Consider the following 20149-nt stretch of genomic DNA (forward strand, 5'->3'; position numbering starts at 1 on the left):
TGCCCTGCAGCTTCTACCCCTCTTTTTAAGACAGACCGAAAAATGACTTTTTCTTCCCAGAACATAAAGGTTGCAATGCATTTCTGCTCTACAGCAGATATATTATCCGAGATCCTAAAGTTAAGGATGATTCTTCCACATTGGAACAAAAAAAAAATCTCCAACATCCCTTAGAGCAATACGAATACATTCATCAAAGCTTCTACACATATTACTTTGGGTGAAATGTTCATTGTGATAAGGCAAATAAATATCCTCCAGAAATATGTCTGGCCTAACGATAGCCTTCAGCTCTGGTTCCCATTTTTGTGTCGTTTTAAAGTCGACATTTTTTAGATAGAAGGATACTTACTGGTGGTTGCAATATACATATATGATCCAGAAACCAGACTTCAATCTCTGCTTATCTAGACTAGATCTGGTTATTGATGTCAAATAACTATACCAAACTCATTTAGACTATGTACACACAAGTATTTGCTATATGTAATTTAATGCATGTTAAAGTGAAACAAATGTGGAAAAAAACGTCTAAACGCAAATACGCACAACCTAGTTTCAGAGAAATACGTCTATTTTCACAGCTGTGTAAATCACTTAGCTGGAGTTAGAAATGTATCTTATACGACAAGTTTTATTTCAGAGAGTGCGATACTGGTATGACGGCTCTATAACCTTTGCATTTGTTATTACATGGTTAAAATCTAGTATTGTTATCAAGGTAAAGGAGAATTTTTCTGTTTGTTATAGAAGAAGCAAAGATTTTCACTTTCTTTTTTTCCCCATTCATTTATAAATGATCAGATTTTGGTAAATCTTAATTGAAAAATACAATACAATGTTTGACCCTGGTGTTTACATAAAAAAATAAAATAAGCGAGGAAGTTAAAAATAGGGAATAATATTAGCTCATGTATGTAGTGCCACCTAGTGGAATTTATAGGTTGAAACATCTACACATTAAAGAAGAGAAGGTTTTCTGGACGGACTGTACTTATTTTTATTTATTAGCAGTTTCTTATATAGCGCACACATATTCCGCAGTGCTTTACAGAGCATATTTGAACATTCACATCAGTCCCTGCCCCAGTGGAGCTTACAATCTATATTCCCTACCACATGTACATGCACACAGACATTCTAGGGTTATTTTTTTTTTGGGAGCCGATTAACCTACCATTATAATTTTGGATTGTGGGAGGAAACTGGAGTACCTGGAGGAAACCCACACAAGTGCGGGGAGAATATACAAACTCTGCACAGTTAGGGCCATGGTGGGTATTGAACTCATGACCTCAGTGCTGTGAGGCAGTAATGCTAACCATTACACCATTACCACTGCCCCACAATGGGAACACATACTAATACAATAGAGAGTTATGCTTGATATTGTGTGGTGATAAATTAGGTACAATCTTTAGTAACATTATTTTTTATTTAATGACTATATAAAGTATAATAAAAAAAATTGTGTCTTATACGTAACAAGTTTTCTTATATTTTAACCTAAGCTATTAATGAGGTATTTCCCTTCATTGAAAGAACGCTGCTGTTCTTCCTCGTGTCAGCACTTTACAAACACTATTCATTTAATTATTTGTGTATTATTAAATCGGGCTGTGTATGAGGTGACAGAGCCATTTTCTTGGTGCTTACCATAGAGTTTTAACCATAGAATAGCATTACCTGCCAGAATATATTAACTAAAGTCCATTTCTAACGATGTTCATGATTTTATTACTCCCTAGGGCCTCCCAGGCTCACAGTTATCACCGCACGCACAGCACCTACCTCACAACCTCAGCAATTCCATGATAGGAACCCACAGTCAGGTAGGAGGCCACACAGAAATGTTTCTTCCACCAGGAAGGGCAGCCTTTAGTCCCTCGGAGGTGGATTGTTACCACATAAAGGTCACACTTGATAAATGTATAGATTTACCAAGACCTCATTGTTCTATAAAGTCATACTTTAAGATAAATGCCTGTAACATCATCTACATGCAGACGTTGAAAAGCAAGCAGCCATTTGATTGGCCGCTAGGGTTTACAGCACATTCGGGCATGTTAACACTGTTCTTTAATAAACCAAGTCTCTTGGCGGTGTTTTGTGTATAGTGTACAAGTAGTGAGAGTAATGATACAAATCTTGTTTAAGCCTCTTGCACTCTGTCCCACTATTGTGTCATGTTCACCTACGTTAGATTAATAGTCTTCACACATTAATAGAGTTCTAGACTGCAGATCTTTTCTACGTGGTAAACATTGTATACAAAACTTTTCACATACCAAAAAAAATTCAAACCTATTTGAATTTACTGACCTGAAAATCAAAACAAGTCTCAAAATACATATATTGGCCCTTATTCAGATCTGATCGCAGTACAAATTTGTTCTCAAAATGGGCAAAACCATGTGCACTGCAGGTGGGGAAGATGATGAATAGAGAGAGTTAGATTTGTGTGAGTTATTTTGTTTCTGTGCAGGGTAAATACTGGCTGCATTATTTTTACACCGCAATTTAGATTTCAGTTTCAACACACCCCACCCTAATTTAACTCTTTATGCACTTGTTACTTCTGCCCCACCTGCAGTGCATATGGTTTTGCCCATTTTGAGAACAAATTTGTACTGCGATCAGATCTGAATAAGGGCAATTATCTCTTTAAAAAAAAAAAAAAAAATTCTACATTGTTTAAATAATTGTTCCCCCTTTTCTTGTCTTTTTAGCCTTTCATGTCCCCTCGGTATCCAGGTGGTCCACGGCCTCCCTTAAGAATACCTAACCAGGTGAATACAGCTTAACCGCCCACAGTAATATGATGGTACTGTATATTCCCATAATCTGCTTTGTGTAACACATCTGTTTATTTGTAAAGGCACTCGGGGGTGTTCCTGGAAGCCAGACATTGCTTCCCAGTGGGATGGATCCTTCAAGACAGCAAGGTGAGAGTGGAATCTGGGATGACATCAACTCTAATAGTTTAACTATATTTCAAACCGTAATTCCCAACAGCGTCGGTCTGGTTACAGTTGTACAGTACGGTGTATTTATCCGATCTGTCTCCAACAGCAGAGAATCCTGACGGATGTTCCACAGTGCAGCTCACTCATCCTGACAACTGCACACTCCATACTGAAACTGCACAAATGATTGTTACTTACATGCCCATGGACACCCTAAATTAGAAATGTCTGCCTAGCTATCACCAGAATACAGTCCACAACTGAGCTAATAACTCTTAAAGGGAACTACACCTGAAAAAATATGCCTGTATTGTATAATCATCACAAATTATAAAAGAAATCTCTCTATCTATCTATATATATATATATATATAGCTATTTGTGTGCAGGCTCCAGCAGGAACTGTGGCCCTTATTCTAGTTTACTGTTTCTGACCAAATATTCCTCAGGTGGAAAAAACCATGTGCACTGCTGGAGCCTGCACAAAAATAGCCCTGTGTATATATATATATATATATATATATATATATATATATATATATATATATATATATATATATATATATATATATATATATACTATACTACAGTAAAATCCATATTCAAGCATTAAGATTATCTTAAATACTTTTTTTTCCCTTTTACTCATTTTGAAATGTTTTCTCTCTCTGATGCCGCCCATACACGTCCCGATACGGGTGTGCGTTCTGTGCTTACCTAGCACGCATTGCATTGCCTGTGCATGCAATGTGATGAAAACTAAGTAAAAAAAGTATGTGCAAGCACATACTTTTTATACTGTGCGATGAGGTGCCGCAGGAGCGCGCACCTCAAAGCACACATCGGACAGCCCGCATCGCAGCGTGTATGGGCTGCTTAACATTTACCCAGTGTCAATGGCTGTTAAAGTATAATTAATTTTATATCTGTGCTTGCATCACTAAGGCTATCAGTTACTTGGTTACCAGTAGCATTTGTAAGTACTACGGCTAGCAGTAACTTGGTTACCAATAGCATTTGTAAGTACTACGGCTAGCAGTAACTTGGTTATCGATAGCATTTGTATCACTATGGCTAGCAGTCACTTGGTTACCAATAGCATTTGTAAGTACTACGGCTAGCAGTACCTTGGTTATCGATAGCATTTGTATCACTATGGCTAGCAGTCACTTGGTTACCAATAGCATTTGTAAGTATTATGGCTAGCAGTCACTTGGTTACCAATAGCATTTGTACGTACTACGGCTAGCAGTTACCTGGTTACCAATAGCATTTGTTATCACTAAGGCTAGCAGTCACTTGGTTACCAGTAGCATTTGTAAGTACTATGGCTAGCAGTCACTTGGTTACCAATAGTATTTGTACGTACTACGGCTAGCAGTACCTTGGTTACCAATAGCATTTGTAAGTACTATGGCTAGCAGTCACTTGGTTACCAATAGCATTTGTAATCACCAAGGCTAGCAGTTACCTGGTTACCAATAGCATTTGTTATCACTAAGGCTAGCAGTCACTTGGTTACCAGTAGCATTTGTAAGTACTATGGCTAGCAGTCACTTGGTTACCAATAGCATTTGTAATCACTAAGGCTAGCAGTCACTTGGTTACCAATAGCATTTGTAGTCACCAAGGCTAGCAGTTACTGTACTTGGAAACCAGTAGCATTTGTTTTAAAGGAAAATCCGAGAATCTACATTTGCATACTACTTCTGAATCTGCATCCGCACAATGGTTGATTCAGATCTTGCTGGAGGCGGTTACACTTGCTTATACCCCTGTACTTTTTCTTGCCTGCACTTCTACATCTATCAAAGGTATAGCTTTTTGATCAAGTCATCATGTTACTCTTAGGCGTAGAAACATTATTGAATATGCTGTTGGTTGTCTGATCTCAGACTATAAAATATGGTCCATCAGACGTGTCTGAGGCAATGACAGAGTTGTTGTCTTTAGCCATTGCGCTATGTGCAGTATATGAATCATGTAACAAATAACTTTGAGCCATCACACTCCAAGGTTTGGATGTACTTTTTGGGCAGACAAATATTAAGACAAATTAGATTTTTTTATTATTATTATAATTCCCCGTTTTTTGCATTCTAACGATCTTTTTAATAATGTTACCTTTTAGGACACCCAAACATGGGAGGGCCAATGCAGAGAATGAGTGGCCCCAGGGGAATGGTTCCTCTTGGCCCGCAGGTATGTAGTTTACTATAGCAACAATAACAGTTAATTGGGAGTAGGTTTGTTTGCATATGTTAAACTGAGTTTTTAAATGCTCTGCAATCCTCATGTAGTCTCAGGGAATTGAAAAGCTGTATTTCTTAGCTGTATCTCAGTAAATGAGGTTTTTACAAAACTCCTGTGCTCCTCAGTTACTTTTTTTAAAATAATTATAAATATCAAAGATACTTTACATTGGGTAACTAGTGTTTGATGCCTGTATCACCATCCAATCAGGTGCTGAGACTTGGGCAACCATGTTTGTAGATTATAATACAGCATATGCTGGTCTGGACCTCCACAACCTGTTTTATGTGTATGGGGAAGAGAGGGATTAAGTAAAAACTGTTTAAACTGTACAGGCATAGGCGTGCGCATCACATTTTATTAGGGGGTGCACCGTCAAAAGGGTGTGCCTAGCACCACATATTGGGCATGTATAACACCGGCCATTGGGTGTGTCTAACAGCGCCAATCAGGCGTGTCTACCATCATCTATTGGTACTCACTACAATATAAAACGTCTCTCAGTATAATAATACATGCAAATAAAGTAAAAAACATATATAGATGATATGTAGTGATATGACAATGGTCTGGTACAAGCAACAATGCAAAACACACATAATTGATTGATGGGCGCTTCTTTCAATGGAAGACAGTTCTAAAAAGCAAAAGTCTTTGGTAAAAGGTATTGTTGGTAGGGAGGTGTTCATAAGGGTGGGCACAGCATTAGGGGGTGCCTGTGCACCCATAAGACTCAATGTGCGCACACCTATGTGTACAGGTCTGTGTTACCATATGTGTCCTCCGCTATGTATAGTGGTTGTCCAAATGGACCTCAATGACGAATCAGATGATTGATTTGTGACATTAGTTTAGTTAGGAGACCTGAAAATTGCGTTCTCTTTAATGTGTAAGTTGTATGTCATAGACTTGCAGCATCCTGTCCTAGCTATGGTCTCCCCCCAGACAGTTGGAGGGGAGCAAGCCTGTGTCTGCTGAGATTGGCAGCATTTACACACATTCTGTTTTAATAGTGAAACATATACTGTAAGCAGTGCAGATGAGCTCATGTATATGAAGCACAAATACAATACAGGATGCCCATCTTAGCCACGGAAAGCTGCTTCGCCTGAAGCCAGATGCTCACACCTAAGTTGAGCTTGTTGCTGGAGCATCCTTCAGTAGGATTCCATTGTTGAGGCTTGGCTTGCAGTACTGAGAGTAACCCAGTGGCAGTATGACCCATTTCCCTTACACAGACAGCAGGGTGTTGGAAGCTAGGTAGGTTTTAGTTATGTAGCTTGACCATAAACTGACAATTCCTTTCAGTTACCAGTTTTGGGAAATGGCAGCCATTGGCCTCCATTGTTAAAGGTTTACACAGTTTGATGGGACTTAAGATGTTTCCCAATGAATTCTATTTCTTGAGTCCCACCATGTTAACTGCTGTAGGTGGTCCTGTTAATACCACATAGTTGTTGCTTGCCAGGAATCTCCTAGTAACTGGTAGGACTGGTACATTATGATGCGAGCGCCCCATGCTGTATGATTGTGTTACAGCGTAGCTTTGCTGTCTGTTGTGTATATTAAGGCACTGTCAGCTGCCATTTACAGGCATGTCATTAATGTGCTCTCCTTTCTTTCTCCTTTCCTCTTTGGTTTTGTTTTTTTGTTTTGTGGTAGTCTGACCCTTGGTTATCATTGCAGAGTTACGGAGGAGGCATGCGACCGCCACTAAATGCGCTTGGTGGCCCTGGGATGCCTGGAATGAACATGTAAGTGAGTTTGGGTAGTAACGCTTATGATATTGGCTGGTATCTTTTCAATCATTGAAGTTCATTATTCTAAAATATAAAACAGCATCCTATAGGGGGAGTGGCCGGAGTGAAAAAATGTGCGTAGTAGCCAATACCCAACCTCATAGAATTTCAACCCTATATAAAATCCTATTACAAAAATACGAGTCACAGGCACCACACTGGGTTAAAACCTGGGAAAAAGAGTTGGGAGTTAAATGAACGGATAGAGACTGGCAGAAAATCTATTTAAAAACATATTATAGCTCAACCTGTATTCTAATAAGGGAGACACAGTATAAAATGATGACGAGATGGTATAGGCATCCCTCCTCATTACATGCAATCTACCCTTCTACCTCTCAGACATGCTGGAGATGCCTGAGTGAAGTGGGAACACTGAAACATATATGGTGGAGCTGCCTGAAAGTAGAGGGATACTGGACCGACGTTTGTACGGTAACCCAGCGTATATTAAAAATGGAAATACTAACAGACTCTGCTTTCTGGCTGCTCAATCATTCAAGTACACCTCTGCATGATTACAAGAACTCCCTGCTGAGATATATGGGGAACGCAGCACGAGCTGCTATACCAGCAAAATGGAAATCGACAACCACCCCAACGTGTAAAGAGTGGTTCGCTAGAATGGACTACTATATGTCAATGGAGGAGATTCAAAACGATTCCATAGAGAAAAAAAATATCTCCACAGAGATCTGGAAGAGGTGGAAGGAATATAAAACATCTGAAAAATATAAAATATATAGGACAGTCAACTCAGAGTAGCAAAAAGAAAGGAAAGGGATGAATTAGAAATAATGAGATCCCATGCCCCCCCTCTACCCCTGCCCTTTCTTTACGTCTGTAGATAGGAAGAGGGGTAAAATAATAGGGTCTAAGAATGGAATGTATACCTTCCCCCCCCCCCCCCCTACATCGGTGTGTAGTATTTTTTTTTTTTTCCTTTCTATATGTTTTCAATTGAATATATGTCATGTAATGTATGTAATATAAATCTTTTTTTATGTGAACAAATTAATAAAAATTTGAATACAAAAAAATAATATAAAACAGACATAGGTTATAATATAATACATGAGAAAAGCTCTGCAGCAAACAGCTCACAATCTTATTGTGTCTGTATTTCCATGCTTTGAAGATTCAGAACATTTTGTGATATTAAGCACAATAACAACTTAATATTTCCTCTAGACTTAGAACTTATGAAATGCCCTCAAATTTGTAGGTCTTATTTTAGAAAATATACTGTATGTTTTAATATATTGGCACACAACCTTCTAAAAGGAAAGGTCGCAAGTAAAATTGAACAATTGATTTGAAGTACTAAGGGAACAAAATAAATTAACTTGGGATCACTTGTAAAGTAACATAAGTGTTGCCCTGGGTACTAAGTGTTGTATTGGTGCTAAGACAGTGGAAGGGAACCCACAGCCTAGGGAGCCTGGTATTTGTGGCCTGGGCCATGTACTACATTATAACTGGGCATGACCATGCCCATTGCAGCAATTCATGTGAACCAGGAGGGGAGTGCACAGTTATGCCAACTGGGAAGGGCTTGGAGCCAAGGGCTGGTAGTAAAAATATCCACCGCTGCTTGGGATGGCAACATATCTATATGTTCTTTCTAATTCGATCTCATCAGGACATGGTGTTCTAATGATTTCTAACTATTAGTTTGGTATACACACTTGCCAATCCCCACTGATATTGGTGGCGGCAGTGCATAACACTTGCTGAAGCTAAGGGGGGGGGGGGGGAGTGGTGTCGGCCAATGAGGACTTCCCTCATCTGAATACGCAGGACAACAAGGGAGGGGGACGTTCAACATGCAGGACAAGGGAGGGGGACGTTAACGATGCACAGACAATATATTTTACTATATATAGCCTAGTGTGCATGGGGCTTTAAGTTCCTGTTCATCAGTCCGATCCCCGGTCTTGTATTTTATGCTCATGCTACTGTGAAACCCCAACATTAAGGAGACTCTGCAGCATTGTTTTGCATTACTGGAAAAACTGCAATAGGTTAATCTTTTTGCTGGCGCCCGTTAAATGTAGCTGTACCTGAGATATAATGCAGTGCATGTGTTCCTATGAATAGCCTCTAGAATAATGACAAGGTGGGACAGGTTATTAAAGTACATGTATGCCTTCCAGACACTTGGAAAAGAGAAGCTTTATAATGTGAGAATGAAGCAGATTGTGGGACCATATATGACCTTCCTTTATATCAGATGATGAGCGGAAGATCTTATGTTATTTATTTGCTATTTAGGGGTCCAGGCGGAGGAAGACCATGGCCTAACCCTGGCAGTGCAAACTCAGTTAGTATACATTTATATTGTTATTAAAGTCTTGCTTTTGTGTCTGTTTATTTTGAACGTTATAATGTATATATTTTGTATTACAATGGCACCACATTATCTTAGGTAAGAATGGCAAATGAAATGGCTATAGATTCTTTATTGAAAGAAAACTCTCTATAGGATTCTCTTAGTGACAAAAATACATCCAGTTTTGATTTAAATTCATTAACAGTAGTTGCTGTAATCACCCCCACCGGCAATGAGTTCCAGAATGTTACTGCTCTAATGGTGAAGAATCCTCTTCTTAATTCAGTATGGAATTTATTTTCCTGGAGCCTCAGTACATGCCCGTGTGTCCTAAGTATAGGCCTGTTAGTGACCAATAATCTCCCAGTTCCATATGATTCCCAATCCTGTATTTGAACATACTAATCATATCACCTCTCAACCTCAGTTTCTCCAGTAAAAACATATTCAGCCTGGTTAACCTATCTTTGTGTTCTAGTGATTCGAGACCTTTTACTAGTTTAGTCGCCCTTCTCTGTACCCAACCATTTATGTCGTTTTTGAGGTGCAGTGCCCAGAACTGAACACAATATTCCAAGTGTGGTCTCACCAATGCCTGGTAAAGAGGCACTATCACATTTGCATCCCTTGAATCCATTCCCCTTTTAATGCATGCCAGTGTCCTGTTTGGTTTTGCTGCTGCACTTGAGCAGTGTGCACTATTACCCAATTTTTCATCTGTGATGACCCCCAATGTAGTGACTTTACAACATGAGTCCTCACTCCTGTGCAGAGTAACAGTGTTAGCACTCATCACAATTGACCTATGAACACAGTAAAAGTAATTTAAGAACCACAGAACCGCAGATCAAATGCTCATTGACGTCATGTGGCTACTTTAGCTCAAGTCCTAGTTTTGCATGGTCTGATCGCCAAGTGGATGCGGCGCCTGTAAAGGTGTAGAAGGTCCAGCTGATGGGATAGAGTATGTTGGGCAGATAAAGTATGCCCTGTTACATGTGCATCGGTTTTTCCAGTGATGTGTGGTCAGGGTAGGCAGAGCCTCACCTGTCAAACTACAGATACAAAAAGATATTCACGACTTTATCAAAATAATATTGGATACTATTTATAATTTAAATAGTCAGAACTCACCGTATGTGTGTGTTTCTCATTTGTGTTATCTAGTTTTGTATTATTTTTCACTTATAATTGTATAATCAGTATGTGAAAAAAAACATTGGTATAGACTTAAGGGGTGAGACATGGAGCGATTTTTGCTAGTGAGAGTCTTTAACTAAGTGATTTTGACTAAGCGATTTGACTAGATGCAACAGCAATTTTGACTAAGCGATTTTGTCTATGGGCGATTTTGACTATACTAGAATTAACATACTTGGTTGAAATTCATTGCAGATCGCCTAGTGAATATCTCCCTCAGAAGTGAATACCAGTGATTATGACTAGACAGCCAGCGAGCTAGTCACAATATTCTTGCCTGGCAACTCTTTATTACTAAGCGATATTATAGGGTGATTTGTCTAACCTTCACAGCGATCTTTACCAACCTTCTAAGCAATTTTGACTATGTAGTCAAAGTCGCTTAGAAGGATCGCACCGTGTGTACACCCCTTTAGGGCCAGATTTATCAAGCTTCAAAAAGTGATAAAATGGAGTGTGATAAACAACAAGCCAATCAGCTCTTACCTGTCATATTTCAAACCCAGTCTCTGACATATCAGTTAGGAGCTGATTGGCTGGTTGTTTATCACTCTCCATTTTATCACTTTTGGAAGCTTGATACATATGGTCCTTAATGGGGCCGCTATATACTGCAGCCACCTAAGGAGTTTATCCTCAACAAATTATACTTATATGGTGCAGCAAAGGGTCTGTAGGGCCTGATTCAAACCAGATAGCTGTGCGGCCGTGCACAGGGGCGATGGGAAATTCTGGTGGAGCGGCATTATCCTGATTGCTGGGCTCCGAAGATTCACATCCCCAGCAATTCGTTCTGAATCAGGTCCATGAAGAGCAGAAGTGCAAATCAAAAAGAGAGAGTGCAGAAGTACAGTACATGACACTGCATAACATGAGATGCAAGCTATATTTACATTGCTGCATGTGCAGTCCTAATAGCAATAAAACAATGCTGGCTAAATATGACGGTTTGTTGTTGTGAACAATGGAAAAGATATAGAACGGGATGTAATGCAGTGTGAGTACGGCGGCTGTGTGGGATGCCGGCTAGGCATGGATGGGTGGGGGGTTTTTTGCTTTTATTTTAAAGGGGCAATAATTTACAAGTCATGGTTTTGCCTTGTAAATGATTGCCCCTTTAAAAAAACCACCCGAGTTCATCCGGCACCAGCACAGCCGTCGAACTCTGACTTCATCACATCCGGCTCATGGTGTTTTAATTTGGGGTGGGAAGAGGACCCTGCTTGTAATCCTTATTCAGTCCTTCGGGAAATCCTTCTGACTGATGAGAAATTGTGTCATTCATCGAGTTTGCATTAAAACCTGCTACTGATCAGATGTTGACTTAACTTAACCAACCTTTATCCTCAGCCAGTAGACCGGGTATCCCTTTTTGCACTGCTTCCCTCTCTGTGTTGCTCCCTGGTGTACACCTAGAAGCAGCTGCTTCCATCTATGTAGTGCGACCGCCTCCCTATTGCTTAAAACGATTAGCATTTCAATTCTGTGTGGTAAAGGCCGGACTAATCTAACTAATGAGAAGTATATGTCCTGCCAACCAAATTACACAAAAAGAAAGAACAATCAATAGATTTATTTTTTTGAACAATGAAAGAGTAACTGATTTTTTATTTCTTTTTCAGATACCCTACTCGTCTGCGTCTCCCGGGAATTATGTAGTAAGTTCATCTGGTTTTGTTTGCTCATTGGAAATTATGTTACATTTTATTTAGTCAAAGAAATAGTTATCCAGATGTTAAGAGGAGCCCTTGTGTATTGTCTGTGGAGTGAACATCTGAGCCGCGTTTGGCTGTTTTGTCTGTCGTTTAATGTGCATATGCTGATATTTGTTTGAAGAACAGTTACCAATCTGCGCACAGATACAGAGAGAGCCAGGCTGTACTACATAATAGCATCCATTGCAATTCGTGCGACCGTTAAATGGTACTTCAGAATCATTTGCAGCAATGAGGTATTTAGAATCCATTGATTCATTCTGCAATTTGCAGAAGTGGTATCCTCTAATGTGGTCAGTTTATGTGGAACCAATACACTTACTGGTGTAGAAACTTTATATACACTACATGGAATTGGTGATTCCACTTGTGTAATTGAAAACTTTCTCATAATTGCATTTAACCATTTCTTTACTGGTGTGTAGATTGGGGCTTTCATCTCTGATCATTTAGTGTGAACCCATTGTTATGTATTTGGATATACTTGAGTCGCATACACTTGAACACTCATTCAGTGCTCTTTTAGCTGGAGATATAATTTTTCCTGATCCACAGCAGTTCTTCAGTATGCCGGAACACTGACCTATTTTGTGCTTTTCTGCAGGGTCCTCCTGGTGGTGGTGGTCCTCCAGGCACTCCGATTATGCCCAGTCCAGCAGGTATAGTTACACATCTAGTTTATGTACAAGTCTGCATGCTTTTGTGTTTGTAATCCAGATAAATAAATCTCCTTAAAGACAGATGCAAAATCAATGTTACCAGGTATGCAGATGGAACTCCACTGCAAAACGATTACAAGTGGGTTCCCACAATATGCCGACAGTCGGCATCCCAGTAGTCAGGATGCCGATGCCAGGATCCCGACTGTCAACATTACAATCAGCCAGAACCTTGGCGCACAGGGTATATTATCCCTTGTGGGCAAGCCCGTAGAAGGGAAATAGAACCTGATGCTGAGCAAGGGGCCTTGTTATGGTCCCTCGCTGCCAGCATTCTGGTCCTGCTGTCGGGAAATTATACCGAACCCCGCACAATGACAGCTTGCTATTGGCTAACAGTGAAGGGGATCTTGAGATCCCTGGCCATTATAATTGGTGCACTACATGGCAGATTTTCTGGTTTAATTCTCTTTGCACCCACATCTGATCCTCTGGGGGGCCTGGGGTACCCACAAAAAAGCAATTGGGGGGGACGCACATTAGATTTTGAATCATGATAGGCATGTGGCTGGTTTTTGCTATGGCAGGAGGACACCCCCCCCCCCCCCCCCCCCCCTCTCTATGGACTTTGGCCCTCATTTTGATTGACTCGGTCCCCGGCGTGTATGAACTGGGGACCGATGTTTTAGCACTGCGCATGTATATGCAAATTATTAACTTGCAGTGCGACAAGTATATAAGCTGGGGGGCGGTGGGCAACCAGAATCAGGGCCAACATGTTTATATTGGTAACATTTGGAAAGGGGCAAGTCATCTGTTGGGAAATCTATTTGCATATGTTCAGTTTGACGCTGATGTGATAGTTGCCAGACTCTCAAAAATCTGGGTGATAGAGTAGGACTTGTAGAGAAGTGGAGTCCCTTGACGTTGGGAACCCATTGATCATTGCTGTACATGAACCAAACCCCATTATTTATTAAGGTGAGTGCATTTACTACTGCACTATGGTGAGTTACAGTACATATAAACTGCAGTTCTCCCATCACCCTTCTACATTTACAGTACTCAACATGCGATTAGTTGTGGTGCTAAGTAAAACATCAGTGGTTTGGTGGTTAGCATTATAGCGGTACACTTGGCAGAATTGCATTGCATAGAACCACGGTCTAGTGCTTGCTATGTCTGTGGACCTGTTACAGCAGCCCTGAAGTGAAACCTTGCCCCAGGGAAATGGACAATGAATAGGTACACAGGGTGATAATGAGTCATAGGTAGCTATACATAGGTAGTGGATCCATAATACTAATTTATTATATATGTAGGAAAACTATTGGCATATTTGTAATAGTTTTGGGTGTGCCGTGTACATGGGCCCCTCGGAGCTCCATGCACAACAAACACCATAGTGTATGCTGGGCAGAAGGTGCGCCCACCCCGTTCTGCTACCATCTCTAGCAGTACAGTAAATATGAAATGAGCTCTGTATTGTCTTGGCTATTAACCTGTACTATCTTATAGTTAGTATCTATTTTGTTTTCATAGCAATTGCTCAATATACCTCTGCTACGAATAAGTATTACATGTATGTATGTATGTGCATTAATATAACTCTTCAATGTAACCTTCTCTTTAAGATTCAACAAACTCTGGAGACAATATGTACACATTAATGAATGCAGTACCTCCCGGCGCCAACAGACCTAACGTAAGAATTGGGCAATGTTATTTTTTTTCTTTCTTTGTAATTGGATTTGGTTTGGGTACAATGAGAGCAGTTATTGTATTATATGGTGCCAATACCGCTGACCCTGCATAGCTGTGTGGGTTGAATGATACCGCTGAGGTCTGTGTGAAGTGCGATGCTGTGAATGTATCTCTGTCTCTCCCTGCACTGGCAGTGTGCCGCTGCTTCGGGTGCCGGACGCGGTCCCAACATTCAGGATCCCGACAGTCATTTACCCAACGTCAGGATCCTGACTGTAAAAACACAGACAGCCGGGTGCCTGACGGCCACCCGCTATTTTCCCCAGCGAGCCCACAGGTGGCTTTTTTGCGCTCGCCATGCTGTCTGAGTCCGGGCAGTCGGGATCCCGATGTCTGGCTAATGACTGTTGGGATCCCGACTGTCGGAACCCCATACCACACCCGCTGCTTCTTGGAAGCTCTTTAGTTTCAACTGTTGCAGAAGATTGCAGGGGGCTGATGCATTTTGCTCCCGATTGCAGCTTTATCATAGAGTCCGGATCATTTTAATGATCTACAGTATATGCCCCCACAGGCATATTATTATTCTGCTGCTTACTATTTATTATTACCAAGCTCTTTAGTGATTTATACCAAATAGAGCACCCAGGTTTCTAGTAGTCAGTTGTTGCTTCAAGGCTTAGGCTGCTCTTCAGCTGCAGATTTTAATTTTTGGTCCACTAAGGATTTTTCTTATATAGCTAATTATTACTCTAGTTGGTTCGGCAAAAATACCTTCATATCAAATAAAATCACTGAAAAAAGGCCATGCATTTATAAATTTGTTACATTGATTAATTTACAATGAAAATGCATTTAAAGAGTTGCTATATTTGTCACCACCAATTAGGAAGACCTGTAACCTGTATGTACGCTAGTCTGGGTGTGCGCTTCACAACAGTGACTTCACCAATGGTGGGCCAATAGAAGATCAATCTTCCTACGCGTTTTGTCTCTTAGAAGGGGCTTCTTCAGTGGTATATTGAGGTTTCTCAATCATCCATAGCTTATCTCTATGCTCCAGGCTGTGTAAAGCTTCCCTCTAGCTGCAATAGTGTCATAGTCTATCATTATTGCAGATAGAGGGAAGCTCTGGAACATACTGATCAGCTACAGATGATTAAGAAACAAGCATGCCACATTCTAACTCCAAAAGCCGTTGTAGCAGTACAGCTGTACCTCTATTGTCCCGGCTCCCCTGTCCTTTCCTGGCTCCTAAAGCGTCTAATGTAAACGGACCATCACAAAATGTTCACCCCCATACAGCAGACTGGTTTCTGCTGTATGGGGGCAGACATTTTGTGATGGTCCGTTTAGATAAGGAGCTGTAGTAGCCAGGAGCGGACAGGGGAGCCAGGACCACAGAGGTACAGCTGTACTGCTACAGCGGCTTTTGGAGTTAGAAGCAGAAGCTGGTTCTGGGCTCCGGCCACAGAGGCGGCAGATGAGCTCACGGCAGGCGGCAGCGGCATTACAATAGCAACGCAGACCCCCAGCGCCCACACCTATATAGCTCCTCCCCGCCACCATGGGGTCTGCGGGGCTATTGTTACGCCACTGAAAACAAGGCTTTCTTGGAAACTTGTGAATTTATTGGTAGCACCCTCTTGGTGTGTATTACATCACAATACAAGCCTTCATATAAAGATTTCTGTGGGTCCAACATTTGAATAAAAGGATATGATTAAGTAAGTAATTAATGGTAACAATGCTGAGAAGAACAGTAAGCGAAGGCAATACTATCCTGAAACTGCAAATTCATTTTGGTTCTTGTTTCTCTTGTGCTAGTTTCCTATGGGTCCTGGATCAGACGGCCCAATGAGTGGGTTAGGTGGATTGGAACCGCACCATATAAATGGCTCATTAGGTATGTGTCTAAATATTATACACATTAAAATGTGAAAAATGATTTTCTCTGATTGCTGAAAGCATGCAGTACAGGTTGAGTATCCCTTATCCGAAATGCTCGAGAACAAAAAAAAAAATTAAATATTCTGATAAATCACGGTTTCCGGAATATTTTGGTTTTCGGAATACACGGATAAGGGAGACCCGACCTGTACTTGTCTATGATTTATTTTGTTTTGTCTTCTTTTAACTGTTGGGTAAATGTGGCTTTGTCACTACAAATACTGTATGCATGTACTTCCCAACCCAGGGACAGTCGCGATGTTTGAAGCTACCAGTAGTACAAATGTTTACATCCAGGATAGGTGTGAAAAATCAGACTGCTAATTGTCACAGCGCATGAAACGTACCATGTAGCGCTTACACAACAGTGGTTCATTAATGAGGCTGTGCTAGTACTCCTAATAGGGCCTACACACATTCCGATATCAAGGCATTTTCTAAGCGACTTTGCTTAGTTTGGCAAAGTCGCTTAGCAAATGCCCGTACATTGGTATGTGTGTAGGGGTTATAGCAACAGCAATGCACGTTGCTGTCGCTGGCCGAGATTGTTGAGCAGTGACCATTAATCTTGGCATCGCCAGTGTTCTCTCACCTCGCTCAGCACACAGAGCTGACAGCTCGCTCTGTGTGTGGGCTGTCAGCTCTGTGTGCTGAGCGATAGCGGTGCAGCATTGCCCGACCTAGCATAGCTAGGTCACCCTACACACATCGCTATGTGTGCAGGGCCCATTACTAGCTATATAATAGCTAGTAAGGAGTATCGCTATCTAATACTATAACATAACCTGGAGTTACCAAGTAGCCTTATTATTACTTTGTATAAGTTCTTTTCTTACTATCCTGGCTATTACAGCTTTCTGGGGAGAAATATTTATAATGCAATTATTTGATACTTGCAGTCTCTTGCCTCTTCCTAGTGTTAAAAGTATAACATGTATTTGGAACATACTGTACAGTAATTATACTACAGTACTAACGTGCCGGGAGTGAGGATTCAGTGGTGAAGCATCATAATGCAATGCTAGCGCTAATGAAGATTGACAGGTCGTCATATTGGGAATGACGAAATCTGCACTTATTACTGTCACAGTTACAGATTTCCTCTGTGGCTCATGGTAACCTATCTTGTGTCAATATACAGTATCAATGTTTTGAAGTGTTCCTAATCAGTGCTGTGTTTTGCAGGCTCAGGGGACATGGACAGTATTTCCAAGGTGAGTACCAGTTCTTTCCAGCAGGGGGAGTGAGGTTGTGGAATACAATAATACTGTCTGCTTGTCCTTATGGCTGAATAAAGGAAATACAAAGACTATTAATGCATGTGATTTAAAAGATTTGGTATATCTTCTCGCATGTGATAAATTATTTGGTGTATCAAACATATTTTATATTTCGTATATTTATAAAGGGGTATCTGCAAAAGGACAGTTCTCCACAAACTTTTGATAAGCCTTCTCTCCTGCATATAGGAGTTTGTATCTATGCAGAACCCATCTACTAATTTTCAGCCAAATAATTCTATTTAGGAACGTCTCCAAAGCTAGGAGATTATAACACGACTAGTCTTCTGTCCAGGCTGAATGCCAGGTTTTGATGCACATTGCTGTAAATAACCATCACATTTAGTAATAAGGTTCCTCACCAAGTTCTCTGCAGGGTAGAAATAAAGTAGATTACTCTCATTCCATAGACAGTATTCAATTAGCCGTGGTAATTTACCGCTACTAATCTTATTGACCCTTCCACCCAGGATATTCAGCTGTCCCCGATGCTGATAGTCACCTGGGAATGTTTTTACGCATGCCTGAGGCAGGCATAAAACATTTTTAAGATAATCGGCCATACCAGTTCCTATTTTTTGCAAAACATAGGTCACAAACTTATGTGGTATCCTATGTGTTTTTTTTCTCAAAAATAGAAATATATTTTTTGGGGGGGGGACAAAAAGAGGGATAATTGAATTGGTCAAAAAGAAAAAAAAAAAGCACCAAAAACGTAAAAGACTCTCACCACTACAATCCATCTTGAATGCAGCTGCGAGGCTGATTTTCCTGGCTAGACGTTCAACGTCTGCAGATCTAATCGGTCAGTCCCTCCACTGGTTGCCTATATTCTGCCAAATTCAATATAAAATACTTCTACTCATGTACAAAGCCATTAACCTGTCTACACCAACATCTCTTCGCTTATCTGAAAATATATCCACGCCCGACCTCTTTGCTCTGCAAAGATCTGCGTCTCTCATCCACACGCATTACTAGATCCCATTTACAATTGCAGGACTTTCTTCTGGTAGCACCCACCTTATGCCTTCTCAAGAACATTAAGTCTCTCCTCTAGCCTCCAAACTTTCAAGCGTTCCCTGAAAACTCACTTCTTCAAGGAAGCTGATTATATTCTGGAACCCACACATAACCTCCAGTAGCATTCATAACTAATTGCATCCCACCGGGGTTGTCTTGCAATCTGGTGGGACTGCCATGCTATAGATTCCTATCCTTATGTATCCCTTTTATTATCCTTTTAGATTATAAGCTTGCATGCAGGGCCCTCCTACCTCTATATCGGACTGTTACTACCCAGTTTGTCTTTTCAATATTGTTTCCAATGGTAAAGCGCAATGTAATGCAGTATCCTGCACTATATATGAAACTATAAATAAATAAATACATTGACCAGATCATGAAACAGAGGATCCAGATAAAATCTTATTAATAATCATTGTGCATCACACATCGGACACTCGGACGGATCAGGAGACTAGGCAGTGCTGCTTTAAATTGGTAGTTTTGTCACCGAACTGTTGTATTGATTCTCAGTACGCCTTATTTAGGGATGGATTATAAATTCATTATTTGGGAAACTGTGTGGACATGTCAATTAATATAATTTTACTAATCCTCTTAATTATAGTATCTATTTTTATTTATTCAGTTTTTCTGTATGGTCTTTTACTTTTTTATTTATTTATTGTATGTTTTTAATGAGGTTTTATAAAATTAGTATTGATTTAAACAAATGGTACTTATATGTTAGTTGGGCGCCCACTAAGCTATTTGCTTAGTTTTCTGCGTCCCCTCACGGGGCTCGCGACGTTTCGGGCTCGGTGGCACGCTACGCTCGCCACACTATATAAAATCAACTCCACGTCGACGTGGATATTGGGGGTATGAGCGTACTAACTATAGTGGGCGCCCAACTAACATATAAGTACCAAACAAATCAATAAGCAAATTTACATGTTTAAATAGGGTGAATAATATGTGTGCAGGTGATAAAGTATAATGAGAAGTATGTAGACATCTGTTTTGGGTTTGGTCCATGGGTTAGATCAGGTATGGGGAACCTTCGGCCCTCCAGCTGTCATTGAACTGCACATCCCAGCATGCCCTGCTACAGTTTTGCTATTTGGCCATACAAAACTGTTGTAGGGCATGCTGGGATGTGTAGTTCAACAACAGCTGCTGGAGGGCCCGAAGGTTCTCCATCCCTGGGTTAGATACAGCCTTCTAAAAAGTCTAGGTGATCTCCATCAGTGGATGTTGGATTCCGTAAAGACAGATAGTGGTGA

General features: G+C 40.6%; 1 protein-coding gene across 3 annotated transcripts in view; it reads left to right on the forward strand.

The window, feature by feature from the left end:
- Nucleotides 1–20149, forward strand: part of SSBP2 (single stranded DNA binding protein 2) — a 189873-nt gene that overhangs the window by 163959 nt on the left and 5765 nt on the right. For 2 of the 3 annotated variants that reach the window (XM_083151850.1, XM_083151852.1), the window contains exons 6-16: nucleotides 1749–1832; nucleotides 2730–2789; nucleotides 2879–2945; nucleotides 5098–5168; nucleotides 6906–6973; nucleotides 9293–9341; nucleotides 12173–12208; nucleotides 12870–12924; nucleotides 14559–14629; nucleotides 16456–16534; nucleotides 17764–17792. In XM_083151850.1, coding sequence (XP_083007976.1) covers nucleotides 1749–1832; nucleotides 2730–2789; nucleotides 2879–2945; nucleotides 5098–5168; nucleotides 6906–6973; nucleotides 9293–9341; nucleotides 12173–12208; nucleotides 12870–12924; nucleotides 14559–14629; nucleotides 16456–16534; nucleotides 17764–17792 — 669 coding nt within the window. The remainder of the gene's footprint in view (nucleotides 1–1748; nucleotides 1833–2729; nucleotides 2790–2878; nucleotides 2946–5097; nucleotides 5169–6905; nucleotides 6974–9292; nucleotides 9342–12172; nucleotides 12209–12869; nucleotides 12925–14558; nucleotides 14630–16455; nucleotides 16535–17763; nucleotides 17793–20149) is intronic. The other variant, XM_083151851.1, reaches the window with a different exon arrangement.

The sequence above is a fragment of the Crinia signifera genome, chromosome 1 (assembly GCF_055691185.1).
Source record: "Crinia signifera chromosome 1, ASM5569118v1, whole genome shotgun sequence".
Classification (NCBI taxonomy): domain Eukaryota; kingdom Metazoa; phylum Chordata; class Amphibia; order Anura; family Myobatrachidae; genus Crinia; species Crinia signifera.